This window comes from Meleagris gallopavo, chromosome 1, assembly GCF_905368555.1.
Source record: "Meleagris gallopavo chromosome 1, MGAL_WU_HG_1.1, whole genome shotgun sequence".
Lineage (NCBI taxonomy): Eukaryota > Metazoa > Chordata > Aves > Galliformes > Phasianidae > Meleagris > Meleagris gallopavo.
In genome coordinates, this window is record NC_139404.1 from 110,253,871 (window position 1) to 110,274,214 (window position 20,344).

The 20,344-nt window shown below is 35.8% G+C and overlaps 1 protein-coding gene and 1 long non-coding RNA gene across 4 annotated transcripts in view; one reads left to right on the plus strand and one right to left on the minus strand.

Moving 5' to 3' along the window:
- The window catches only part of USP9X (ubiquitin specific peptidase 9 X-linked), a 98,362-nt gene continuing 78,018 nt past the window's right edge, over nucleotides 1-20,344 (minus strand). For 2 of the 3 annotated variants that reach the window (XM_085209735.1, XM_085209724.1), the window contains exons 32-45: nucleotides 19,779-19,969; nucleotides 19,153-19,326; nucleotides 17,921-18,062; nucleotides 16,995-17,745; nucleotides 16,393-16,516; nucleotides 14,961-15,186; nucleotides 14,267-14,396; nucleotides 11,047-11,232; nucleotides 9,200-9,420; nucleotides 7,219-7,307; nucleotides 4,454-4,610; nucleotides 3,852-4,064; nucleotides 3,293-3,388; nucleotides 1-1,860 (exon numbers count right to left, since the gene is read on the minus strand). In XM_085209735.1, coding sequence (XP_085065861.1) covers nucleotides 1,726-1,860; nucleotides 3,293-3,388; nucleotides 3,852-4,064; nucleotides 4,454-4,610; nucleotides 7,219-7,307; nucleotides 9,200-9,420; nucleotides 11,047-11,232; nucleotides 14,267-14,396; nucleotides 14,961-15,186; nucleotides 16,393-16,516; nucleotides 16,995-17,745; nucleotides 17,921-18,062; nucleotides 19,153-19,326; nucleotides 19,779-19,969 — 2,835 coding nt within the window. In that variant the 3' untranslated portion in view covers nucleotides 1-1,725. The remainder of the gene's footprint in view (nucleotides 1,861-3,292; nucleotides 3,389-3,851; nucleotides 4,065-4,453; nucleotides 4,611-7,218; nucleotides 7,308-9,199; nucleotides 9,421-11,046; nucleotides 11,233-14,266; nucleotides 14,397-14,960; nucleotides 15,187-16,392; nucleotides 16,517-16,994; nucleotides 17,746-17,920; nucleotides 18,063-19,152; nucleotides 19,327-19,778; nucleotides 19,970-20,344) is intronic. The other variant, XM_085209740.1, reaches the window with a different exon arrangement.
- LOC146545564 (uncharacterized) lies at nucleotides 10,549-14,271 on the plus strand. Its single transcript, XR_014879802.1, has 3 exons — nucleotides 10,549-10,671; nucleotides 11,512-11,635; nucleotides 13,919-14,271. It is a non-coding gene; the product is annotated as an uncharacterized LOC146545564 (long non-coding RNA).

The window sequence follows — 20,344 nt, forward strand, 5'->3', positions numbered from 1 at the left end:
TCATTAAATATATATATGTATATATAAAAACATACAAAAAGTACAAGATAAATCACATTAAGAAACTTTTACAGTGTAATTGTCCTGATTATTTTATTCTGATGGGCCAATTTTTTATTTTCTTTTTTTTTTTTGTGCACAGAAATCTCAATGTGACTGTTGTTCCAGAACTCAGCATAGTGCCACTGCACAGAATTCACCTTTCTGTGTAGTCCATTAAAAAAAAAAAAAAGAACAACAAAAAAAAAAAATCAACACACACCACAGGACAAAACATTCTTCTTAAATCAAATTCTATTTGTGAATTCAGCAAAATAATTTCTATAAAATAAAACAGCAAAATATTTAAATAGTATAGGGTGGGCTGTATCTGTTTTGCAGGGGTATTTGGTTTTTAGACAGGTTCCAAAAAATTACACACATTCAAGTTACCAATTTGCATTTAAATACAGTATTTACTGATGCGTTTCTCGAAGTCTTTAAACAAATGTTTATTCTGGAATAGAGATACCTCAGAATTGTATTTGACTAACCAGTAGTTTCTCTTCTCATTAAACCCTGCTTCTAATGTTAAGATCTCCTGCATATGGATAAAGAGCTAAGACAATTCTCGCTTTCAAGTAGAACTGTGAACGAGCAGAAAACCAGCAAGTTAACTTGGTGCAGTGGCACTCACAAGTACTGTGTGATTTTGTTGACTTCCACTTCACTGGGATGCAGTAGAAGGAAAGTGTTAGAAGTTTATCTAATAAGCTCTACCAAAGAAACAAAACAAGCACACCAAATACAGTCTATTATGCTCCAGGCATCCTGGCATAGCAAATTTTTGCATATTTGTTTTAAATCTTTTAAATTCCTATTACTGAAAACTAAGTGTTCTTTATCCCACCCAGAGACAGAACTGTCAAACATCAGATGTGAGGAACATATGTGAAACTGAAAACCACTTGTTTGTTTGTCACATTTTCCCTCCCCATTTTATAGTCTAGGTGTAAGAAGAAAAAGTTCTGAGCGATGCAGTTGTCACATTGGGACAACTGCTGTCACTTTTTTCCCCCCTCGTTGGCTACACTAACTTGGTGTGAAGCCATGCTAAATGTTACAGCATAACTATAGCTTCAAAGTGATTAACCTAATACCAGAATGAAAAAGGCAATGAAAAAAGATCTAGAAACAATGTTACATCACCAATTTTCCACATCAACCAAATAATTAAAAGTTTACCAGCCATTACGTTGCTCATAGTAAAATCGACTCCAGTGGCAAAGAATTAACATGAAACTATTTTTGTGGTTGACATGGATAGGCTTTTTCATAAAGGAGTTGATCCAACTGCCGTGAGGCAGGCAACACTGGTCGCAGAGCGCAGCAGATATATCAAGAAATTATTTTTTGTTTTTGTAGATCTGTGAGTCTCATCAAGACAAAAAAAATGTTTCTTGCTTAAGAATTAACAGTCAAACATTAATATACTATATACACCTTTGCCATTTACACATTAGCATCAGGCCATTTATTACAAAACACTATACACTTTCCACTGCAGGCGGGTTATATATTGACAGCAATTTTCTGCAGATAAGACAGTGAATAGACTCTCCACTCCATGTTGATTAGGAATAGTTTTTCTAGTTTTAAATATTAGCCAGACACAGAGAAAGGTTGGACTGTAAGGCCTGGGTGCACAGTCTTGATGGAGCAAGTTAATTGATTATGTGCATTTCACTAATCTTTTGTCTGAGGCGGGGAAACTTCTTCACTGCCTTCATAGTTTTCTTGTGCTCGTTGGCCAGTTCGCTGAGGGTTGTTCATATGATGTGCTGCCGGGCCTGTATATGGCTGTCCATGCACATGGTTATTCTGGAACAAAGCATAAACATTTTAAAAGGACATTAAATCAAATCTGCGGACTGTTTACTGACCAGTTACTGGGCTTTCACCTCTAGCTTCAAACTACTGAGAAGCATCACTGAGCACACCCAACATCTGGCGTGGCGGGATTTGCAGGAACATACACGACAGCGTCGTCGTTCCTCTGAATCACATCCTTCACTTACCTTTTTAACTAACACAGTGTAATTAGATTTTCAACTTGTAGAGATACAATGATAAATTAACCAGTCATTGTAGCTTCTGACTAAAGAACATTTACATGCAAAGCAAAAGCAAGAAAAATGGGCTGCCTGTGTGCTCTGGATATTGAACTGTGCACATATTTTATGAGCAGACTCAGTTGGTGTGCATGTTTTCCCTACGACAATGGAAAAAGCAGACCTGTACTTATGTAACATACACTGATGTATGGGAAAACTTTAATGTTACAGAATTGAATGAAATCGAGATCAGTCGTTTTCTCCAGATGCTCTGTCCCAATTTAAAAAGCTGTACACACACCTGGCAAATGAGAATACCTCATCTACCTATTGTTTTGCAGAGTTTAACCAACTGTGGAGAAATCAGAAACATGAGTTAGGAATTGTGTGTGTTAGTGAAAAATGCTACCTACTGCACGGAAGTGAACACGTCACACGGGTAACGGTGGGGTTACAGTACGTGTCTGAACTCAGAAGCTCAGAAGGGAGTGGGAAAATCTGCACAACTTACCAACTGCTCTGCTGAGAACACCAAGTAAGGAAAGCAAGATGGAGGGAAAATGGGTTTGGGCAGGAGAGGAAATTAAATTAGCAGATTCAGAATAAATAAAATGAGTTGGAACAAGAAAAATGGAAACTAAGTAGGGGACCTACTAATTTAGTCAGTAAAAATATCTGGTAATGATTTCGTTTAGATCTGTCTGTCCACTAGAAGTTTAACTAAGTAGCCATTTAGCCTGAAACAAATTTCCACGTTGTATGTACTTAAAATTTGGAGCTCAGTGTTCATCGCATAAAGTTACACACAGCAAAGATATCCACTTTTATGAAAGCCCTATAATCAACTCTAACCAAAAATCAGGCCTTGAGCTTGATTTTAAAATTAAAAAATGAGAAAGCAACTCACAAAATATCAACACAAACAAATACCAGAATCTAATTTCGTATGCACAAGCCTGGGATGACATCTGTCCCCCTGCTGTTTCTATAGATGATTAATCTCTGATCTGGTAACATTAAAATTCTCTCATGAAAGTGATGGGGACACTGTTCCTGGCAAAATGGATCTGAATCTTTATTTCTTCAGTGGTGATATTTGATAGTAACATGCTTCTGGCTAAACACCTGTAAATGAGAGTTACCATGAATGCTAACGTTAAAAGCTAACCCAGGGCTCCGAGTAATTCTTAGGTTTTTACCTGTTGATACTGGGAACCAGGTGAATGGGGATACAGTGGTGCATCTTCAGGTGGAGAAGACTCATGTTCATCTGGAGCATCAGGATCATCTGGTTCCTGAAGATTTAAAAAACATTCATTTACTCAGGTAAAACACATTAAGATTATTCTATTCAGAACCAATGCTTCGTGCAAGCGATCCTTTCAGGCATGCCCTAAGAAAAAACATTCTCCCACCCCCCCTGTCACCTGTAGCTTGTACCTATACAAATGATAGAACATGTATATATAATATATAATAGTAATTTGTATGAGGGTTATTGTGTATTTGTATTAAAATCCCACCTATCAACATAGTACTGGAAAAATAGACTTTTTAATCATTCGTAATCTACTTTGAACAGTCAATTTCAATTCTAGACTAATTCTTTAACTGACGGATGCCTGTAAAACCGGTAATGCAAGTGGATAAAAACATGAGTACATAACTAAAGCTAACAAAAGAATAACTCCTTATTGATCACTTATTTATAGATATATTTACTCCAAGTTTTTAACCCATGCTGAAATAATTCTTTACCTCCTCTGGGCAGAGTTCACAAGCTTTTGCAAGAGTCATTCTAGCACTGTGTGATCTCTCTAGGAAGTAGCCATTTGATGTTTCATTGCTTTGTATAGGTGGAGACCAATTATTGTAGGTGTATTGAGGATTGCCAGTGTATGGTCTACGCTCAAGCTCATCTCCAAGCCATTCTACTGCCCAGGTCCATTTTCTCTTCAAATCTCCATTACTCTGCAGTTAGAAAGTTATCATTTAGAAATTATTTTCTCTGTACTTCGAGAGGAAGACTGCTTCCTTACAAGAGAACAGACCACCAAATTATATGCTGTTGTTCAAAAGACTCATTTTTTCCACACAGTATAAGCTTCAAAACTTATGAAATGATGCATAAGAAGATCTGCAGTTGCATCACATGAACACAAGTATAATCAAATAACTCTGAATTCAATATACTGACCATCCAATATCAGAAGGTTTATATGAGTTTTACTTGAAGGCCATCATTTTGTCAAGCCAGTGAAAACTGAACTTATATATAAAAATATATAAATATAAATATATATATATATTAAACAGACAACAGGAAAAAAGTAGCAACAAGAGACAACAAAATTTATTACCTGAAGGATCTGGTAGGCTACAGGGCAGTTGCTGAAGAGGGCTACCATGCATTTTATACACTGGTAAGCTCGTTTCTGATAATGGTTCTTGGAGCGTTGAATGGTGTCAAATAGTCCATCCCTGTCATCTGGGATTCCCTTAAGTGCATTGTGAATCCTACAAAAATATTCCAGTGTTAGAAATCTTCACTTACAGTGTAATTATAAAAGGGGTAAATTATATTATGAATATTCTAATTTTCGAAATTAGGAGACTAACTTGACAGGTTCCATACAGAATGTACAGTTTCAGCAAGTATTTGGTAATGTTTAAGCCAGTCAACAGTTTAAGCTCTTTGAACAAAATAAAACCAATCAAAGCAATGATTTTTTTTTGTATTGTTGATTTTTTTTTTTTTTAATATATAAACTGCATTTACAAAACAGTATTTTTAAATTCATTATGTTCCTACAGAGTCGGAACAGTTAAATCCTTGACAGAAGGACTATGTTACAGTTACAGACCTTCAAGATAGAGCCTTTTAGATGCAGTTTCTCTGAAGAGAAGTGAATGGTCCCTGCCAGTGCATAAGGGACTTAGGCAATCACTGAAACCAAACACACATTCTCTGCCTTCTACTCTTTAGGGAGCAGATAAAGGAATTAACAGACTCATTCAGCTCTTGCACTATCTCCCAATTCACTTATTTTTGGTTTTGAAAAAAAAAAAGCACTGGAGGAAAACACAGAACCTAGACTGTCAAAATCTCTAAAAGCTACATTCACTGTAGGACAAGCTATTGACCTCTTTCCCGTTCATTTCTGACAACAATCAGCAAAGTCTGACGACCTAGGCCTCACTCCATGAAGTGCATTGCGTTGCTCTAGCACGTGTAGTGATGTGCAATAAAGACAATGATGGGACTAGAAAACAAGTCTTATGTAGAGAGGCTGAGGGAACTGGGACTGCAGGAGGAAGCTGAAGGGAGACTTCACTGCTCTTCAACCAGACCACAGCAAGGAGAGTGGGGGCTTCTTTTCTGAGGTGACACGTGATCTTGAAGGTCTTTTCCAACCTAGATGATTTTCTCTATTCAGTTCTATGACTCATCAAGAAAGTAAAATGAGCTTCAGTTGATGTAATGTAATGGCACACAGTAATACTATTATCCCGAAACTGGGACATTAACTTGTCAAATCATGATGCCAAAGAATGGCAGCAGCCATCCCAATAAGAGAATACAAGAAGCACTGAAGGATGCACACTGTTAAAGAACACATGATTCTAATTTTCTGGAAGTTATATGAGATTACTATTTACTATGGACAGTTACACTATTCATTATTATTATTTTTTTTAACGACAGCAAGAAATCAGAAGATGACTGCAGTTGGACACTTTATATTCCTCTGCTGAAGCCTAGCATGAATCCAATGAATGCTGTTATTCTCGAGACTACAGTTCTTGAATACAAAGTGATATATATCTTCAATATAATGAAAGCCACACCACATTTAACCTCCTCCATATCTCCATTATTTCAAACATAGTACTATTCTAAACAAGCTTGCTTGTCACCTACATTTTCACCATAGTATGTTTTCTTTTACTTCACACTTCCTAAAATACGCCCACCCTCCAGTGCTCTGTGGACTTTGGACAGGACATCTGCTTAGAAGGAAGTACATCTAAACAAACTGCTTTATAGTTGCATTACATATATATGCAAACATGAGAAGCCCACATATGATGGGTACTCTCATCCTTACCTTAGGAGTAATTCCAATAGAGAAAATGAAGAAACACCTCCACCCTAGCCTTCGGGTTTTGGAGTGTGGTAAGCCAGATTACCACCTTCTCTGAATATCTTCTAGAGTAAGGCTAGGCAACTGTTGAAATCCTAAGAATAGTCTACATCTACAGGGATGTATTTATGAGTTCACTCCAGCATCATCACTGTGGCAGACAGTTTTAAAATCAAGAGTGCTCTTACTCAAAATATTTAAAATACACGTGGGACATGGTTGCAAATTATTTAGTAAATCCAGTATTGCCAATATTCATCGATTATGAAACAAAGAAATGAAACAGAAATTTTGAATATTTTGCGTAGAACGCTGATTACATTTATTTTGTGCTACCTCACCTATTACTGTGTAAAACTTCTGAGGAATTAACCTCTATGTATTCTCTCAGATGGTCAGTATTTGCAATAATTACATTTTCTTAATCTCACTTTTCGTAAGCCTCATTCCCTAAACATGAAAATTTGGTTTGAAACTGGGTGAATATTTAATATTTTAAAAGATAAAATTCTATTGAAATGATATCACACAAAATATTCACATCTATGAAATCTGCTCTTCTCCTAGGTTCACACTTCACCCATGCCTTAGTATCATTCCTATCATTACTACATGTATTAGTGTGGCCAGGATATCACTGACCCCTCTTAAAATGAGATGCTTGCAGGAATCACTCTAAGCAACACATAGTAAATACCAGTATGTTTAACCTAACTGGCACGTTAGTAAAATTCTCCTCTAAATGAAAAATCTTGAATTTATAGGACTGAGTAGCAAATTTCTCAATAGTAAGGAAGACAGGTTAAAAAATACAGATTCAAGTTGTCTTTAAATTTGCGATAAAAGGAAAAAAAATGCTTTATTTCCTGTATTTTGTTCTAAAACTAACTTCTTGAAAGGATTAGCAGCAGAATCACTGGGAGAAGTGGCCATACCAAACACAGTGGTAACAAATGTTGAAAAGATAGGTAACTACAAACCTGTGAGTTTGCCAAGAATCCTCAATTAATAGGATTTGCAGAAGCAGATCCAAGTAAGGTCGAAGTTCGTATGTGTATGAATATGCAACCTTAAAAAGTAAAAATGCAGAGAAAACAAGAAAGCATTCTTCAAAGTATGTAGAAATACATAGAGCAATACAAGAATACAATTCATTTGAAGTGAATTTTATGGTAACGTAAGGGATATTTCAAGATGCAAAGCATACTATTATTACTTTAAATGCTGGTAGCATCAGATTTTTTTCTAAATTCATGGTAGGTTTGGTAAAGGAGAAGTGTTTCATCATGAGTTTCTAACACAACTGAAGTGCCAGGCATGATATGCAGGTAAGTTATCTTGAAATGTACCTTCAGAAAAGTAAAATTACAAAATAGTATTTTCCACTGATATTGTTACTTCTAGTCAGTATGTTCAAGGTTATACTAAAATGGAAAATATGTGGCTAAGTAAAACATCAGTAAATTGACTTTCACTTTTTTTTTTCCAAGTGCCAAACAGAAGAATGCAGAAAAACTTGACGTTTACATAGAAAATGGCTAGCTAACTAAAGTTAAAACAAACTTTATTTGGATTAGAAAATTGTGATTAACCTTACAAAAATTACAAAGGAAAAACAAAGCAATTCCAAACAATGATTATTTCCTGAGCCTGAAGATAAGTATGTCTTGCAGACTTTAAAAAAAAAAAAAAAAAAGACCTTATATGCAGAGTCAAAATAAATAATAGGGAGGTTTTAGAAAATATCCCAAAGTTTGATGCTAATGAAACAAGCTGTTATATGGATTATGAATGGAAAATGAATAAAACGCTCTTAGAGATCAACCTTGTCTATTTCTTTCATAGAATGGCTTGGGTTAGGAGGCATCTTAAAGCCCATTCAGTTCCAACCTCCCTGCCACGGGCAGATCAGGCTGTCCAAAGCTCCATCCACAGAGTGGCTGAACAATTCCTGGTTAAGTCATTCACACCTACTGCCTCACCATCCTCACAGTGAAGCATTTCCTCTAAACATCTACTCTAAACCTACCCTCTTCTACATTAAAACCAATAGATCATGTCTATCACTGCACTCATAGATAAGCAATTCCTCCCCACTGTTCTCTTTGGCGCCCTTTAGGTACTGGAAGGCTACTCTAAGGTCTTCCCAGAGCCCTCTCTTCTCTAGGCGGAATAACCCCAACTCTCTTAGCCTGCCTTCACAAGAGAGGTGATCCAACACTGACTATCTCTGCGACCCTCCTCTGGACCCAATCCAATGGCTCCATACCATTCACCCTGCTGACCATTTGTCCTCTGATTCAGCCTAGGATATGTTTCGTCACCTGGGCTGCAAATACAAACTGCTGGCTCATGCTGAGCTTCTCATCCACCAGTACTCCCAAGCCCTTCTCCCACAGGGCTGCTCTCAGTTCATTCATTCTCTAGTCTACTTATATCTGAGATTGCCCTGACCCAAGTGCAGCATATTGCACTTGGCCTTATTAAACCATGTTACATTCCTGTGGGCGCATTTCTCAAATCCGTCTAGGTTCTTCTGGATGGCATCCATTCCCTATGAAGCGTCAACATGCACCATTCAGCTTGCTGTCATCTGCATGTTTGCTGAGCATGCTCTCAATCCCACTCTGTCCACGTCTCCAATTGCAATATTAAGTACTATCAGTCCTAATATAGACCCCCTAGGGGCAAACGCAGAAACCTGAGGTTCATCCTTAACCTTGTGCTCCTAACTCAAAAACATTTATTGCTTTCCTAAATTTATAAAAGTGCTTCTCATAATACTATGCTACGATGCATACATCCAAGAGTAAGAACACTGACAAGAGATACTACCTTAAGGAACATTTCTTTATCAAACACTTGTTCAGTATTCAGTAAGACAACAGTCCTATACATAAATACAGTATCTTGCATCATACACACTCGTATCCTCATCCTTATCCTAACATTTGTTTTTACCTGCCAGAGAAGTTCACTTAGGACAGTGGAAGAGAACTGAGGATTCTCCCAACAGCAGAAACGAAGCAATTTGATGGTCTCTTCAGAATTGCTGCAATCTTCAATAATTTTCTTCACATAACTGGTTCTCACAAACAAAATGTCTGCTACGTTCTGCTGAAGTGCCATTATTGGTTGAGATAAATTAGGATCACCGTAGGGGTTGGTAAGTGGAGGATTACCTGCAACAAGCAGTTATTCTAGATAAAAAGGTACCAGATCCCTTTCAGTGTGTAAAACAACAAAATCTAAGTCACTGTAACTAATCAATAAACAACAGAAAGTTAAAAAAAAACCCAAAAACACAAAAACACAACTATCAATTTGCTTTGAAACATGCAATGGTATGAAATAACTTTCTGATTGCAAAGCTGGACTCTTGCTGACCAAGATAAAGCTGCTACTCTCTGAGAAAGTTATACTGTGATAACCAAAGCAGAATAGCTGAAGACAGATTCATATGCAAGAGAAGGAATTGCTGGAAGTTTTCTCAGTGAAAATCTCTTACTCTAGACTGCTTCCATGCTTGTATAATACAGTCCAAATCCATCAAATTTAAGGACATGTTAAATCTACTATAGGAACAGCTGGTAAAAAACTCCAGTCTGAATCTCTAGAGTGTAGATAGAATAATATTCTCGAAAAATCAGAATTAACACAGCTTCTTCAGTACTGTTAATTTTGTACAAAGAAAGACTGTTGATTTGCTCCTGATGTTTCTTGATGTAGCAGTGTTACATTTTTAGTTACTGAAGATGATTAAAAGTTTGAAGAACTTTCCTAGCTTATTATGCTAAATCATAAAAATAAACTAACTCTACAAATAGTAATCACAGTTAATAGTCATAATAATGTTCACACAAAACACATTTTTAGTATATTATGTATACAGTGAATATATGATTCATTTTCAAAAGCAGAATATCTTCTTGCTGTTATCATCAAATAATGTACTGGAAATAAAACCAAATCAAAGTTGCCAAATGGTTCTGCAGATTATTATAGCACAGTAAAATGTTCAGTTCATTAATTCTTACTATGGCACATTCTAGCCTATTGACTTTACTGCCTGACACATTGAGCTATAATGAGTTTATCATTGAATAGCTTCTCTAGAGATTCCTAATTAGGTTTTCTAAAACATACTGAATATACAACACATACATATACAGGTTATAAGACAAGCTATAAAATTCACCTAGCCCAATATTCTGTCACCATTTCTCAAAAGTAACTGCGCAGTGTCTTCAACCGCTGAGGATATTAATGATTTATTCTATGAATAAGTGCTGGATTCTATTTGTCTTTCAGACTGCAAATGAGCACCAAGTGAACTTTCAAGAGCTATCCAAAGCAACGTCTCTTCTCCAATAACCACTCAGCTACTTCAGAGCCTAGTACAGTTTCTTCCGTGCCCAGATTACTCTGTCCTGGTAATGTGAAAGTCATTTATTATTTTATTTCCTACTCAGAACCAAAAGATCTTTATGCAAGTCTTTGTGATCAGTTTGAACTATTCTAAAATCTGTAATATTTTGCATCAACAAGTAACTACTTTACTATCTATTTTCTTCTATTTAATGAGCCACAAGTACAAACTCTAGAACTGATTTCTGTTTTACATGTTTTTAAGTATGTCAGTATCAAGTCAATTTTGCATACAAAAAACTTCAAATGAAAGGAGCTGCTAAACACAGAAGGCAGGCATTTTTTCGACTAATTCATTTTACATACAGTAACAAAAGGTGAACAAAATACATTTACTGATATATCCAATTAACCTAAGGAAAATGTAAAATTCACTATACCATTGATAGAAGACTGCATCCGCGATGATACATTGCAACATCGGATCAGTTGCGACACAACAGTGTACAGCTTCCCCAGTTCAGCATACTGGTACTTAATTGGTGGGCCTGGACCTTCATCCAGAGCCACAAGCATGAAGGTTGCAGGAACGTTTAGTTTCAGAAGTTGTGTCTTCTCTGCTACACCTACAGAGTGAAAATTTTTTTCTTATTTCTAGCACTGACAATACATTTTTCAGAAAAAAATACTACGTACTTCTCAGTTATTGGGTGTTATTGTAGTTATTACGTATTCTGGAAAAGAAAATCAGTAAAATGTACATGAAATTATCTTCAGTCTGATTTTTTTCACCTGAACAAGAGCTGTAAATGACAACAATTTTTTAACAGTACTCATTAGCACTTGAGTAACTAGCATTTGTGTTTATTTTGGAACAAAAAGTTTCTTTTTTTCCCCCCCGCCAGAGGTGATCATTACGTGGCCCAGGAGTAGATGAAGACCCCCGCAGTATATTTCATGATTTTTCCATTATGCCATAGATACGTCAGTTACCAATTTAAGACATTTCCAACTGCGTTATACTACACAGTAAGTGCAAATAAGCATGAAAAAATCAGTTTAAGACAAAACAAAAATGAAACAATCTGCAACACCAATCAATAACCCAACTAATCCAAACATCAGTTGGTTTTACTGCAAAGGTGCCTTGTACATACCTACCATTACACCTGCTGTATGTCCCTTCTGATCTTGTATACTGTTTCTCAGTTTGGCTATAAATCATGATTTCTCACACATTTGCAAAATTTTTTCTTATTCTAAAACAAGTGAATCTCACTTATCTCTGTAATAAGAGGAAAGAATCCAGAGAGCACCTTATTAGAGCTCTCTTATAGTACTTTTTTAGTTACGTTAGCTTTGTAGTTACATTCTTTATAGAATGGGCCTCTCTTGCTTGAATTACTTAATCTCTCAAAACAGGCAATCTTATTCACAGTACTTAAGAGTGTAGCAGGAAGGATGTACTGTAGCTTTGGGTGAGTGCACACTCTACATCCATACAGATGCCATCAGCTTGTACATAGTATGTATGAGCACAACTGGCTGACTCAAATGACTTAATATTTCCATGTTTATCTTTGTGGGGTTTCAAATGCACTGAATGACAAATTCAGAAAAAATAAGTCAAAGCAGAAGAATCCCATCTCTTTTCTATAACCACATTAAGTCCAGTCATGGTGGAATATCTGCCTAACAGAAAGATTTATCAAAATAACATACAGTACAGGTGAAACTGAAATGATTACCTAGAGTTATACTACAGACATAAAACTGAATTCCTTTTGTGAAGGTAGACAGTTTTAAAGAACTTCCAAAACTCTGTGTGTCATTTCTACATGGGAACATTAAAATAATTCAGTTTGGATTGATACACTTGTTTAACATTTTAGCCACAAAGGAATCCAACAAGAACTCAAACTTGTAGACATAACCAGCAACAGCTGAGCTGCTCAATATATATTGTAAAACGTTGTAGAATTCCCAAGGGAACATCTTCTGACTTCATACTGCTTCACAAAGGATGAGAATATTTTATATTAGAATACGAGGAAGAGTCCAACAGACTATTGCTATGGAATAGTACTGTATCTTCTGTAGAAAGATGCTTTGCTGCACAGGCTACCACATGAGAAATGGCCCCTGACAAAGAATCTAAGTAACTGGGAAAAGTAAAAACAGTTTGGTGAGAAATTTACGCAGTCAGAAACTGTGACTACTCTCATCAATCTGGGAGTGCAGAAGCAATCTTTTATTCATTCAATTTGCATTTTACTCCTCTTAATTGCTCTTCCTGAGAATGAAAGTATGAAGCACAATGTTTTAACCTACTTGAGAAACAGTTTATCTTTGATTTTCAGTGTGAGGGGAATGCTATGTGAAAGCACGATACAGATGTTCACATTAATGTGAATGGAGCTGATTCAGTTTAACAGTAAGAATTACATTCAGTTATAATTATTATTTCAGGTATTATTTTATCAAGTTATTAGCATACACACTAATAACTTTCTTCTGGGCAAAGAACAAACACAATCCAGAATTTAAGTGGCTTTTTTGTTTGTTTGTTTGTTTTCATACTTTTAAAATTGTCTCTATTACTGTTTCTGTAGTGCTGGATATAATCAAGACCCACAGCAAAAATGATTGATGCTGCAGAGGCCATAGCCAGTATTTCACATCTACTGCTCCAAAACTGATATTCATCTCATGTCAGTTGTATTACAGCATGTGTATGACGGATGAATCTTAAATACAGCACATGCAAATACAGAGAGGTCCTACCAGCCTTGCATTCAAAGAAGTTAAACTTAATGGGAGATCACACTCAATTTCTAATTTAATCTTTCATCAGTAAATTTAGGACATTAGTGTTTAGGAAAAGAATCACTTTTCCAAGCTTGGGAGAATTTCACTTAAGCCTTCCTATATTGCAAAAACACTCTTTTCTTGCCAATGTTTATCTTGGATGAACGACAATATTTGATAAACTTAAGAGTGGAATTTCCTGATTTTTGCATTCTTTTATCTCATATGATGCTTTGGTGAAAGCATTCTGGCAAGCAATGATGCCTTAAGAACAGACATAGAGCTATTTCCTCAGCCTCCAAAAGAGGTTTTGAAGGGAAGGAGTGTTGTAGAGCTAATGTTTCGTGTTTGTAGCTGTGAAGTTCCTACTTGAACTAAACTGAAATTAACACTGAAAGGGTACAACTGGAACACACAGACAAGTAGAGTAATGCAGCTGGTCATGTTTTAAGAAAAAAATCATCTCTTTGTTTTCTGAACTTCCATCTTTCTGAATTCCTTCAGACCAAAAACGTTAAGACTCCCACCTACTTCCTGGATCTCATGACCTCCCTGCAAAAGAGGTCTGCATGAAGAATAATTTATCTTCCTGTATTTTCATCCCCACAAGAACTCAAAGGACAGCTTCATAGCTCTAAGCTTCTTGTGTTATCCTTCTGAAGATTGCAGGAAGACAGAAGCCTCAAAACCCAAACAGGAGGAGCAAAGATTCTCTACAGAGCATTCAATGTGACTTAATCTTAACAATCTGCCTGAAACTGAAAAACTGGATCCTCATGCAATTACTTGGAAAACAAAAACATTAATAAAATATTTTATGCTGCATCAGTATAGCGCGTGTAATTGGCTTACCTAGATTGGCATACATCACAAACAGATTGAAATACTGCTGCAAATGCCGCCCGTGTTCAGATACTTCCCTTCGAAGAAGATTTAGTACCGCTCTCAGTAAGTGATCACTTAAACTTAAGTTATCATAAGCCTATAAAAGAAAGTTGTACTATTAATGGTTAAACCTGTAAGTTATTTAGTTTATACTTTCTATGATGACAAAAAATGTGAATCTACTAGTATCTTAGATACTAGTAGATACAGAGAATAATACTTGCTACACTGAATATCATACATGCCTGAGAAATAATGCACACACAAGTTTTTTAACTAAATTTTTTTCTCCCATGGCAGCCAGGTTTGAATACTCTGAAAAACTCCCACATGTCTTTTTTTAAATTCTAAATGGAAAACAACAGTTAATTTCCTTTCACACTATCTAATTACCTACTTTTATTTTGTAGTGTCATACTTCTAACTAAATTCTAAGTTCTCACTACTTAGTCTTGACAGAGATTTAAAAAATGAGGTGAACCTGAACCCCTCTGACAGCAACTCTCACACAAATTGGTCAAGTAATGTCAAGTAGTGTGAAACAGGCTTCTGTACAGGTTTTACAGTATTCTTGTAAACACCTATTTCGGAATGAGCTTTATATTAAATGCTATTAATGAAGATAAGAATACATTTTCCAAATATTTTCATTAGAAAATACCTGACTGGAAGGTCCAGGAGAGGCAAAAGGTGAAGGACATGGTCCATCTTGCAACGAAAAATGTGCAATAAATACGATAAGTTTTGCGAATGCACCCCTCACTTCAGCACTAGGGCATTCCAAAAGGTACTCAGAGAAGCGGTTTGAAACATTAAAAAGGACATTGTGTGCAAACCAAAAGCGTACATTCTTGCTGTGACGGAGAAGAATGCATAATGCATCATACCTGAAACAGAAGATGATACAGCTTAGAGACCATGACACTAATTAATTGACAGCCGTATTCTTTTTGTAGAACTTGAAAATATACAATAAAGGTGAGCAAAAATATGTGGGGATCACCAAGTGTTTACAGTCAGATGAACGAGTTACAATCACAGATGATTCTGAAAAACCAAAATACTTTGAATTAAGAAAAACCTCCAGTATTAAGCTGTTGTTATGGATGGTAGAAGTAAAACCACAACAAAAGAATTACATTCCCTGACCTACCATCTACTACTAAATGCAGTCCTAAATAGGTAGCTCTCATTTCCTTTGTATTCAGACTGGGGGAGAGGCTGAGCAGCAAAACATATGTAAGCTATGTATAAGACTACAAACTAAATACATAACATGTTAGGAATTCACGTCCTCATTTAGAGATAATTAAAAAAAACAGTAAAGTGCCTGTTTTGGAGAGGACTCGTGACTGCTGTCCACTCAGCAGCAATATTTCAATGCCTCTTGATCTCTTAAAGAAACAGGTATAACTTAGTTTTGAAAGTTGCTGTTAGAGAAAAAAGTGAGGCACATGTTTGCCATGCATCAAAGAACTACTTTATAGCTATTGGTAAACTACTCACAAATATGAGATTTTCTTCCTAGTTCTAACAGTATCCACATTCCTCTCCCCAGAACAAACTGACAGTTAAAAGAAAACTAAAATGCTGTAGGGTAAAACTGTATGGTTAGTTATACTATACACAGATTACACAGATTTGAATTACAGGCCTCATAGCAATGTATATAAGTGCTCTGCTAATGGAATCTAGTTTTAGAAACTGAAAGTAACAGTTTTAGAAACAGAAAGCAAATATAAGCTTCATAACTGGGTTGAAAATAGTTTAAAATTAACTGAACAAAATTCTGAATTCATATTAGAATGTATAACTTATTAGTTTTGCTCTAAAAATGTAGAATCTAATGACAAAGGCAGACAAGATGGCAGATTTAAACTCTGTTTAAAAATGAATTTTAAAACACTTTAGCTCAGTAGCTTATTTTAAGGCTCAGTTTCCTCTCAGTATTTTCTCTTTTTTTCCACATATTTGGGAGAGGGGCAGAAGACAGAATGGACCACTGACACTTCATTGTCATATTCACACAAACTAGGATCTTTCAAAAGACATTGAACTTCCAGAACTGTAGTTGTTGTTAAAAGACAAGATACCAATCGCTAGCTGGGCCACGGACTATTTTCTTTGTATGAAATCCTGTGGTGAAGAGAAATCTAGCAGCAAGTTGAATGCTAATCATAGTTATTTCTTCTGCTTCTGGCAACAGATGATCTTGTCCTAAGGAAAAAACAGAATACTCAAATGAAAACAAAGTAAAGGTAATTTAGTTTTGATATTTTAACTGATTCAGAATTGGTATTTTGTCCGACATCATGTTCAAATTTTAGAAGGAAACATCAAAATTTCCATTTTATTTGAAAATGTAAGCTTTAAGATCAGCAGATGTTAACCTACCAGTACAGGTTACAGATGCTACCAATCATTCAGCATCTCACTTGAGAATTATCTTCAGCAGAAACTCCCGTAGACATAAGCATTTTAACGTAACTTAGTACATAAACTAAGCAGTATTTACTAAATACTCTGGCATGTTATCACCGATGACCAACTCAACAACAGGTGTCTAACTGCAGAAGTCCAGAAACAGCCAAAGCAGAAAGTTCAAAGTTCTCCTCGGCTAAACAAATTCTTGACAACACAATCAAAATTATTCTCACAGGAAATTAATCCACTATTACCAAATTCTCATACTAACCTGGAGGAGGATTTAAGTAGACACTATTACAAGTAAGCAACTTCTTTATAAACTGGAAGTACTCCAGGCTGTACTGCATACGATTATGCATGAACTGCACGTTCTGTTTCCGTACGCTTCGCTCGATGGCTGATGGCATTTTAATTTGATGTGGTTTAGTGGTGATAGCAAGTTCTGAAATGTATTTTGTTAGTTCACTGTCTTTGTCTATTGTGTCCATACGTTCATAAAAAAGAATATAAGCATTCCACCACCTCTTCTGACGTCTGTAGGACATACGCTTCATCATATGATCAAATACTTCTCCCATGTACTCTCCACCAAAACACTGATTTTTCATTTCTTCATCATCATCCATTTTACACTCTGTCACATCTCCATCATCAAATTTATACCATCGATTTTTCTCACCATCTCCACCATTTCTCTGGATAATGTAAGAGTAATAATGTCCGCCACTGGCCTGGCCACTATGTACAAGCACACCAACGAGCCTGTATTTTGTGCTCCCAGAATGTTCATTTTCCGACTGTTCATTTTGTATTATTTGATTTTCAGGATTTACATCATCTCCTTCCAATTTAGCTACACCTGCTACTGTGTAAGGCTCCATGTCCAGCTCTCTTGGAAATTCAAAATAGTCATTGAACTTGATTGCACATTCCCGTTCCCAGTCATAATCAAATCGCTTCAACTGGATGGCAAGAACTGGAGGCAACTTCTTGATCAACAAGCGTTTCACTGTGTCAACCTAAGGAAAAAAAAAAAGACACGAGCAGTCATGAGTTTTGAAGCTCCTATTCATAACACTCTTACCAACAGCCAAATTCAGTAATTATAACTTTTTCCTAAACACAAACTAAGACTGAACTTGATACAGCTGTATCAACAGTGGTACACAAATTTTATATATAACGAACCATTACCTTTTTGTTGCATTTTTCACAATGATATGCATTTGCACCTTCCAATAGATCTCCCTTGACATACTGTTCCAAAGAATCAAGAAGGTTTTGGTGATTTCTTATATCTACATTCAGAGTTGTGAAGGATTCCTCACATTCGTACCTATAAATGAATAAAAATGAACAGCTATATGTAAGAGAAAGGTAAAACATGTTCAACTTACATTGATGAGTTCTTTTTTTAAATTCCAGTCTGCCTATAGCCACATTACAGTATCCATACTGAACAAACTGGTATCTGTTAAAGAGGTTTACCATCAACAATTACACTAATATGTACAAAAATTGTTTCATGCCTACACACAACAGTTCAAAACGTTTTAGAAAAGCCTTTTAATTTTTCTGACTGAATAGAACTAAAAGTTGTCTTCATAAAAATCTCTTTGCTTATCTGTGTAGATTTTTGCTCTGTTGTGATAAAACCTTCAGAGGAACTCCTAGAAATGAACCAGAAATGGCTGAGAGACAACTGGTTAAGACATCTTGGATACATTTTTCAACATATAAAGAAGTAATGAAGAATTAAAAAGGTTGCATCTATTCCAACATTACCCTACAGGGCCTGATTATCTGATACACATTGAAACATACAAAAGCTTTTATAACATTGAATACATTAGTATTTAGAAATGCTTGAAACAGTAATATTCAATTTATTGGTCACACATTTTAACCCATGAAACTAGAGAAGTTCTTTTAATTCACACGTAAACGTGAAGTTGAAAGATTATCACAACAAAATGGGTTTCTATCAGTCTTCTCTGGCTTTTATTTACTGATTGAAGCGTAAGGCTGAACAGTCACTTTCCACAGAGTATTTTCAATAGTAATGTGTAATAGTAATGTGGTAACCCTGCCCACGGCAGGGGGTTTGGGCTGGGTGGGCTTTAAGGTCCCATCCAACGAGCCATTCTACGATTCTATGATCAGAAAGATGTCAACTGTACGAAGATCAACTGCTTACAACATTACTAAATTTAAATATTTATTTAAATATTTAAAGACACTACATGACAATTACATGAGTGCTTTAGAAAAACAAGGTAGCAAATTTTATGAGCTTCAAAAAAGACTGACATACCAGTCTTGACTCTCCACTCACTTTTATAAGGTTGTCTGCTTTAGAGCATCTTAATTGTATCTTTCCCATAAAACATAGGTTATTTTTTCTGTAAGTAGACTCGAACACTTACCTATGAGGGCATCCTTGACAAATTTTCTGATCAGCAAAGGATCCTCCTAAAACTTTACTTAACATTGCTGGATGGCCCAAAGCTTTCAAAGCTTCATCTAAACTATCCACCAAGGAATTAAAGAATTCTAAAGCATCATGTTGTTCACGCAGATTTACAGGTTCACCCCAGAGTCTGAAATCAAAAGCACATTCTTGTCAAATACATTTTGTCCTGTTCCTCAATAATTCCTTAATAAAGATTTATTGAAGTTATTAATCCCTTCTCACTGGTAAGAATTTACAGGTAAAGCTACTGGTTTGTGATGTAATATATCAACTGCCACTCTGTCCTTGACACTTACTTATCAATAAGTAGAAAAGTAAGTGCCTTTTGTGTGTAACTTCAGACTTTGTTCAGAGATTAGAAAACAATCTCAAAAACTGCTGGAATTCCAAATCACCATCTTTTTGTGAATTCTGACTTATTAACGTAATTTCACAGAAGGATGAAAAGGTATTACAACAAATACAAATCTACACAGGTTTTCCTAATTGACAGTTCTTAATATAATTTCTTCTACTACAATTTGTTTTGTTGCATTTCAGTGTTTCAAATAGATACCAAGTAATAAATTTTCCATTTACCTAAATTGTTTCCAAAACCCTCTTGGTACGTAGTATTGTAGCCTGGAAGCTGCTAAATGACCAAAAATTACTTGGAGATGTCTCAGGACTCCAATATTGTACTCTTTTCTGTCTTCTGTTTTACTCAGTGCTGGTTTGTCCTCATACTGATGTGGGTAGCCAAACACATCATCTCGCGGGTCAACATTGCTCTGAAAAGCAGAAGAGAATTTGTGCAACTAGATTTGGTATTTAGTTATCTAATAATTGGTTGTATCCCTTACAGATCTATTCCTAGATTTTAACAATCAAAAGAAATAAACACTGCCTTTGTATGCACTGATTGAATTCTGGTGACAGAAGCAATGCATGGTACGTTCAGGCCTATATACTTTAGGAAGAATTCTGCAAACTCTGCTACTTGCATCTTTTCAGCTGTTTCTCTGTCAAGGAGCCTATTCACATAAGAATATTATGCGATTGACCCCCTGTTAGCAGTGGAAAGCAAAATGACTGGTCACTTAAATTTAATATAACCTCTGGATCAAAAAGAATGTTAATGATGATGATGATGAAGCTCTACCTAA